This window comes from Polyergus mexicanus, unplaced genomic scaffold (assembly GCF_030449975.1).
Source record: "Polyergus mexicanus isolate NDT 795.1 unplaced genomic scaffold, iyPolMexi1.0 SCAF_26, whole genome shotgun sequence".
NCBI classification, from domain to species: Eukaryota; Metazoa; Arthropoda; class Insecta; order Hymenoptera; family Formicidae; genus Polyergus; species Polyergus mexicanus.
This window is the reverse complement of record NW_027223346.1, coordinates 2,270,662-2,279,202: the sequence shown is the minus strand read 5'-3', so window position 1 is coordinate 2,279,202 and position 8,541 is coordinate 2,270,662. Positions and strand designations below refer to the sequence as shown.

General features: G+C 41.3%; 2 protein-coding genes across 2 annotated transcripts in view; both read left to right on the top strand.

The window, feature by feature from the left end:
- Positions 1–215: 215 nt before the first annotated feature.
- Positions 216–4,010, top strand: LOC138943448 (uncharacterized). The gene is made up of 2 exons (XM_070314302.1): positions 216–510; positions 991–4,010. Exons 1-2 carry the CDS (start codon positions 216–218, stop codon positions 4,008–4,010), a joined length of 3,315 nt encoding a protein of 1,104 aa, XP_070170403.1.
- Positions 4,011–5,666: 1,656 nt separating this feature from the next.
- Positions 5,667–8,541, top strand: part of LOC138943285 (fatty acid synthase-like) — a 36,768-nt gene continuing 33,893 nt past the window's right edge. Inside the window, 3 exon segments of the mRNA XM_070313984.1 lie at positions 5,667–5,820; positions 5,997–6,247; positions 6,795–7,026. Coding sequence (XP_070170085.1) covers positions 5,781–5,820; positions 5,997–6,247; positions 6,795–7,026 — 523 coding nt within the window. The 5' untranslated portion in view covers positions 5,667–5,780.

Genomic DNA, 8,541 nt, shown 5'->3' with positions numbered 1-8,541 from the left:
TGTGCTCTTTAGCACTCCGCACCTCAGAGTGCGTCCTGCGTAATCCGCAGTTACACATAGTTGTCGCACGCTTTAGCGCGCGGCACTGTTAAGTGAAAATTATAGTGCGTCTTCGCACATCCGCGTGCGACGGACCAGTCGTCACGCTTCAGCATCTCTACAACCCAAAGGTGGTGAATTGTTGCTGAAAGGCTTCATCTTATCGGCCTACCATCATGACGGACTCGCTGCAGGGCCTCCTCATCGAGCAATCTATTACAATAAGCTCGATGAAACGAGTGTTCCCCAACTTTAAGAAAATGGGCAAGGCCAACGTCACGCAATACAAGGCGAAGAGTCGACTGGACGCCTTGGAGACATTATGGGAAAGGTGTCAACGTCTCAACGTCCAGCTTCAGCAAATAGCAACGGCCGACGAACAGCGTACAGTCCCATACTTCACCGAGGAGGAATTCTTTACGGCCGAGGACGTCTACCACGAAGCGGCGGACTACCTCGCAGACGTGATAGGTAAATTCTCCCGGTGCGACCCAAATGCGGCATCAACGGTAAGCGACATTTCTTCCCGCGAATTGTCTGGTGCGGTTTCATTGCAATTACCACGCATCCCGTTGCCGAAATTTTCCGGTAATTTCGCGGAATGGGAAAACTTCCGCGGAATATTCGAATCGCTCGTCGCCTCGAAAGAATCGCTGTCAAATACGCAGAAATTACATTATTTAAAAGCCAGTGTCACGGGCGAAGCTGCTGTATTAATTAATCATGTTAAGATTGCAGACGCAAATTACGATAGTGCGTGGAAATTACTTATTGAAGAGTACGATAATCAAAACGCGATTATTCATGCGCATATTCATGCTTTCGCTGATTTGCCTATTATGAAAACGGAATCCGCTGTCGAACTCAAAAGTTTACGCGATACCGTTGCCGCGTCATTAGCCGCGTTAACAAATTTAGGCAGACCTGTTGAAAAATGGGATGACTTATTAGTCTATATTGTTTCGCAAAAATTTAGTCCACGCACACGTAATGAATGGAATCTGCAACGCGGTAAATCAACCGCATCTCCGACGTACGAAGAGATTCGAGATTTTATGACGTTGCGAATTCGAGGACTAACCGATCATTCTAAGTTAAATGCCGATACTTCGTCTCATAAAAATAAAGGCTCTAATCGGGCCTCGGTGAATAACGTAGCCATCGAAAAATGTTTGAATTGTTCCGGCAATCATAATTTGATGTTATGCGACGAGTTTAAGCGTAAATCCGTCGAACAGAGAACTCAGTTTCTCAAATCACACAAATGTTGCTTTAATTGTTTAAAAGTCGGCCATTTCCCGACCTCTTGCAAGAGTAAAAAACGCTGTAATTTGTGCCGACGAGCACATCATACGCTCTTGCATCGTGCATCAAATATACCAGTACAGAAGATTAGTGAAAATTCTGTTTTGGAAAACAAAACTCTTAACGCTCAACCGAGCGGCTCGGCCACCCCTGAGATAAAGAACGAGACCGCCGTCGCTTCCGTTCAAACGATTCATTCGCCGCTGAAAAATCCGCCGAACGTGTTACTAGCCACCGCATGGGTAATACTGCGTACCATCGAAGGACGTAAATTTAAAGTTCGTGCGTTGTTAGATCAAGGCTCGGCTGTTAGCTTTATTTCGGAATCGTTGTGTCAAACTATGCGCACGAAACGTTCTCGCGCAAGCCTCCACGTACAGTGTTTCGGCGAACGATACAGTGGCGTAGCGAAATCTCAGGTGTCTCTTACTCTCGAGTCTTGTAATGGGCGAGGTTCCTCAACCTTTTCTTTGACTGCTTTCGTATATCAAAAAATTACGTCATACGTTGGCTCAAAGACTAAAACCGTAGATTATTGGCCGCATTTACGGAAATTATCTCTCGCGGATCCGGATCCGTTTAGCAATCATCCGATCCATCTGCTCATCGGATCAGATTTATATGGATCGTTATTAAAGCAAAAGATAAAACATGGTCCGACCGGAACTCCGACGGCCCAGCTTACTGCTTTAGGATGGATATTATCCGGTCCTACCGGAACTTCTAATTCAATTACCGGTTCCGCGACTTCATTAAATTGCGTAACAATTCCTTCGCTCGATTCTCTCCTTCAAAAGTTTTGGGAGATCGAGGAAATTTCTTCCGAAATTCAGCAGTCGGAAGAAGATAAAAAATGCGAACAACATTTTATCGAAACACATCAGCGTGCCGAAGACGGCCGCTATATAATACGGTTACCATTTAAAACAAACCCTCCGCTCGATATAGGATCTTCGCGCGAAACTGCCGCGCTTCTTTATTCGAAATTAGAACAACGCCTACGAAAAAATCCGGATCTCGCGAAACCCTATCATTCTTTCTTAAATGAATATAAATCTATGGGTCATATGAAACCTGTCTCCGACGAAAATCCGACGCTTAACCAAGCGGTGTATATACCGCATCATCCGGTACTACGCGAGTCTAGCAGCACGACGAAACTTCGCGTAGTATTTAACGCGTCGTGCAAAACGAGCAATGATTCTACATTAAATAATCATTTAATGACCAGGCCTAAATTACAACGCGATTTGTCCTCAATTATCCTTCGTTGGCGTCAGTGTCGTTATGTGTATACTGTCGAACTCAAAGAAGCTTCCTTGTTTTGGCTCCGTTACGTGCAACAACGTCATTTTCCATCCGAAATTCAAGCGTTAAACGATAAAAGTTTACTGCCAAGAACCAGTTCTTTGTTATCGCTTTACCCCTTTCTCGGGAAAGATAAATTAATTCGCCTTGGCGGGCGGATTGACCATTCGTCACTCAGTTATGATGAACGGCACCCTATAATTTTACCGAAACATCGAATTCCGGATTTATTAATCGCTCAAGCTCATAAAGCCTCTCTTTATGGAGGCACTCAATTAATGTTAAGAATTTTACGCCAAAATTATTGGATAATTTCAGCGCGCACCAGTGTAAAATCTCTTATACGTAGTTGTGTAAAGTGCGTACGCGAACGCGCACGTACCTCGCAACAGCTGATGGGGAATCTCCCCCAGCCCCGCGTCACGCCTTCGGCTCCGTTCTCGCACACAGGCGTCGATTACGCCGGGCCGATGAATATAATTCCGTCAGTCGGCCGCGGTCAACGATCCAAAAAATATTATGTTGCCGTTTTTATTTGTCTCTCGACAAAGGCCGTCCATTTAGAATACGTAGATGATTACGCTACTAACGGTTTTCTCTCCGCCTTTCGGAGATTTGCAAGCCGTCGCGGTCTTCCATCCGACATGTACAGTGATAACGGCACTAATTTTCAAGGCGCGGACCGCGAATTAAACACTACCTTTCAGCGACTTGTCGCTGACCCTCAAATACAAGACGCTATCGCTAATGATAACGTAAAATGGCATTTTATACCTCCCTCTGCTCCGCATTTCGGCGGACTTTGGGAAGCCGGTGTCAAAGGATTAAAGTTCCATTTGAAACGAGCGATTGGTTCCCGAACATTATCGCAGATCGAGTTCGCTACGCTGCTGTGTCAAATCGAGGCTTGCCTAAATTCCCGCCCGATTTCCGCGTTACATGATGATCCGAATGACTTTTCCGCGTTAACTCCGGGTCATTTTTTAGTCGGTCGCCCGTTAGTAAGTCCGCCTGAAGAATCTGTTTTAGATATCGATTCGAATCGGCTGTCTCGATGGCAGCAAGTGCGTGCGATTTTAGAACAGATCTGGCGTTCTTGGTCTTCTGATTATTTGCATACATTGCAACAAAGGCGTAAATGGCAAGAAAACAAACCGGAGCTCAAAATTAACGAGCTGGTATTGTTGAAAAATAATTTGGCACCTCCTTCGAAATGGGAACTTGCCCGAATATTAGACGTACATCCGGGATCGGATGGGCATGTCCGAGTAGTTACATTGCGTACTGCCAAAACCACTCTAAAGCGACCAATAACGCAGATCTGTCAGCTACCGATATCAAGTGACACTGGCTCTTAAATTAACTTGCGTTTTCTTTATGCGTTAATAATTAAGTTTGACTTTAATTATCGTCACGCTCTGTATATGTACATATATCTACTCTAAGAACGCTTATGTAAATAACCCTATGCTAAGATTTACTGATTAAGTTGATTCATGTATTTCGATGATCTTTATCTGTACTCTTTCCTATTATTGTATGTTGAAAAATTTGCTGTAGAGCTCTTCGGACCGTCTGATCGAGAATTATCATTAAGATGTCGTGTATCGATTATAGTGGTAGGATTTAACCAGTTATTTCGTAACCTACCCGGTATACGAGGCGAGCGGGATGTTCAAGAAAGTAAGCGTTTTATAAACTATATTATTAATTTCGTTTCTCGAACGTTCTAAAGCGAGACGTTACGTGCGAAGCCTTGTTTTCATTCCGTGTTTGCGGTTTCTTCGTATCGTTCGATTCTGACAATCACCTCGTTGTCGATAGCCGATTGGCTCTCGGAATCGAACGATCGAAATTCCTCATTTTTTGTAGTACCCGTATCAACCAGGACTATTGTACGTGGATCGAAGAGAAGGTTTTTCGTTAAGACACTTCGTCGCAAGCCTTCACCGGGAGCACACCGAACGCCTCACGCTCATAAAGTTATAATTAAACGATAATTCGTGTGTCCGCTCATATCTTGCTGTCGCGTGCGATTACCTAAGACGGTCCGGGAGTTGGTGTCGAAAGGAATAAATACTGTTCAACAAACTAAACCCGGACAAATCAATTACGTCCTATCTCTCCGATCGGCGAAACAAATAAATTCTGTTAATGTGGACGTGTAAATCGAAGGCGCGGCTACAGAAACCCCTATTTTTTATTTAGTATTCGTGTAGTTTATCTCGAGAGCTTTCCAAAACACTATAATAAAATATTTTTTATTAAATACTTTTTGAATTATTTTATATTTTAATCTGACATATTTTGATATAAAAAATTAAATATCTCGTAAAATATTTAGTTTTTGATAATCTTACCGTAATACTTCTATGTACAGAATAATGAGACAAATCAATTAGCATAAAAAAAAATTGTTTTTAAGAAAATTATTTACAATGTATTTTTTAAAACAATTATTTGTTTTTTTTGGCACTAATTAATTTGTCTTATTATTCTGTACATAGAAATATTACGGTAAGATTATTGAAAACTGAATATTTTACAAAATATTTTATTTTTTATATCAAAATATGTTAGATTAAAATATAAAATAACTCAAAAAGTACTTAATATAAAATTATTTTATTATAGTGTTTTGGGAAGCTCTCGTGATAAGCTACAAGAATACTAAATAAAGAATGGGGATTTCCATTTAAGATTTTAAAGTTGACCTTCACATTACCTTCAAATGATTTTCCAAGATCAAATCATTGTCACCGTCCTATGGCTCCCTTGAAGCCACACCACTTTTGTTTGAAACATTTTTCGATTTAGCGCAGTGTTTCTGAGATATTTGAGTGGGTCCTTTAAAATGGGACACCCTGTATATAATATATATATATATATATATATATATATATATATATATATATATATTTATATTTATATATATATATGTAACACTGAAGTAAAGTTCTGGTATCTCTTTTCAGAATTATTTGAATTTGTGGAAAATGGAAAAAAACAAGCGGTTCAATCCATATGTCAGCGTTGATGCTGAAGAAGAAATTGTTATCTCTGGCATTGCCGGACGATTTCCTAATTGTAACAATATAAAAGAATTTCAGGACAATCTTTTCAATAAAATGGATCTTGGTTCGAGCGATCATCAACGCTGGACCAACTGTAATAAAATTTTTTCTCAAAACTATCTGGGGAAAAAGTTCACATATAATCACATGCATAAATAAATAAAATTACATATATAAAATATATTTACAAATATTTTAGTATAATTTGTTATCTATGATTTAATAGTATGACAATATTATATTTATTCAAATTATTTTAAATTTTAACAGTTATCTTCGAGATGCCTCCTCGAATAGGAAAAATCAATAATATAGAAAAATTTGACGCAGAATTCTTTAACATATCGGTCGAAGAAGTTCATGTGATTGATCCTGGATACAGAATCTTATTTGAGCATACCTATGAAGCAATTATTGATGCGGGTGTAAATCCTGCAGAATTACAAGGAACTAACACAAGCGTTATTACAGCAATAACTATTTGTGATTCACATCAGTCATTAATATAGGAAAAACCTCACGTATGTGATTCATATTGGTTATTCAGTAAGTTAATATCAGAAATCGATAAAACAAACGCGCTTTTAAAAGTATATAAATATATTATTATGTATACAAAAATATTGCTAAATATGAAGAAAATATTTATATGAAATATTTATATATGTATACACGTTGTCCGATAATTTTCACACCTGAAGTGTGAAGGTAGATTGGCTCAAACTGAATTGAAAAATCCTGAATCATTTTTTTTTATAACGCTTAATAAAAGAGTTATTATTGAGTAAAATCAGCACCATTTACTCAGACGCACGTCAGTGAGCCGCGCGCCGTGAAGTGTGCACCGCCGCATACTACCAAGTGCGCGGCTCACCGACGTGCGCCCGGCTAAAGGTCAGCGCTGATTGATCAGACTTTATTCAATAATAATTACTTTATGAAGCGTTATAAAAAAAAAATGGTACAGGACCTTTTTTTTCAATTTGGCCCAATCTACCTTCACACTTCGGGTGTGTCAATAATTATTGGACACCCTGTATATAAAAACTATATTATGTTTGCTAATAGATTGCTGGACTACCCATTCTTGGATGCCATAAAGGCATGATAGCAAACAGAATTTCTTATTGGCTCGGCGTTACTGGACCATCGTATAATATTGATTGTGCATGTAGCTCGAGTCATTTCGCTATGACGGAAGCTTACAGGATGATTCGATCTGGCATTTGTGAAGCGACTATTATCGCTACTGTCAACTTGTGCCTCCATCCTTTTGTAACTCATCAGTTTTTTCATATGGGTATGTGGAAAATAATATTATTAGGTTCAAAGATGTTGCGTTGTTAAATGGAATAAATATTTATTCATACATTTATCAAAATAATAATATTTAATCAATGTTTGTTAAATTATGTTTTGTTAAATGTAGTAGTTTCTGTTTTTGAACAACATAATTAATTTGCTTATACAGGGTGTCCGATAATTCTTGATACACCCAAAGCATGAAGGTAGATTGGTTCAAACCGAAAAGGAAAATCCTATACCGTTTTGCAGAATTCGCAATATTGTTGAGTTATTAATAAAAGTTAGTAGTGATAGTAGGCCGGTTCTAAGCCAGGTCCTCTGAGGGGGGTGAGGGGCGAGAGGAAACCGGCGGGGGGGTATGACGTCACGGGAGGGGAAGGGGGGAGGGGGGTGACGTCACGGGGGTATGACGTCACGGAGGGGAGGGGAGGGGTGACGTCACGGGAGGGGGGTGTGACGTCACGGGTGGGGGGGGTGACGTCACGGGAGGGGAGGGGGATGACGTCACGGGGTGGGAATGACGTCAGGGGGGGGTGACGTCACGGGGGTGAGTATGACGTCACGGGGGTATGACATCACGGGGGGGATGACGTCATGGGGTGGGAATGACGTCACGCGGGGGGTGACCGCGGCGAGGGGGAGGGGGACCGCGGCGCGGGGTCCGCGGAGAGGGGGAGGGGGACCGCGGCGGAACGGTAGGCGCGGGGTCCGCGGAGAGGGGAAGGGTGACCGCGGCGGAACGGTAGGCGCGGGGTCCGCGGAGAGGGGGAGGGGACCGCGGCGGAACGGTAGGCGCGGGGTCCGCGATGAGGGGGAGGGGACCGCGGCGGAACGGTCGGCGCGGGGTCCGCGGTGAGGGGAGGGGGAACGCTGCGAAACGGTAGGTGCGGGGCCGCGGGGAAGAGGAAACGCGAAGGTACGATGCCGCGAGTAGGTGTGACAGAGATAGCGCGAGGCGTCCGCATCCGCAAGTTAAATTTTTCAAACTGTGCATATCTATTACACCGTTTTTATTCATGCATAAAGAATGGGATAAATAATTAAATTCACAGATAATTAGTAAAATAACTTATTTATTACAAGCCTCGTGAAGAATATCATTTACAGCACATGTCAATAACTCGCAATCTATGAGCGATTCGCTGTTAAACATATCACTTTCATGTATAGTTTTTGTAGCGTCGCATACATTAGTGATATTATTCTGTTGTAAAACAGTTACAAATTGTTTGAATTTTTCATTTACAATATGCGTATTTTCGCATAACCAGCAATACATATGATCTATACATTTTTCAAAATCGAATAAATAGAATAGAGTTGGCGGCTTCATATATAAAGAATTATTTGATAATCCAATTTTTATCATATTCGAATCAGATATTTTAACCACTTCGAATGTCAAATCTCGAATCCGCAATGGGATTTCAGCCGATTGTAGAAGTCGTTCAATGTCCGCACGTTTCTACATTAGCGATTTCCACGTTTCAAAGGGCAATATTATTTGATT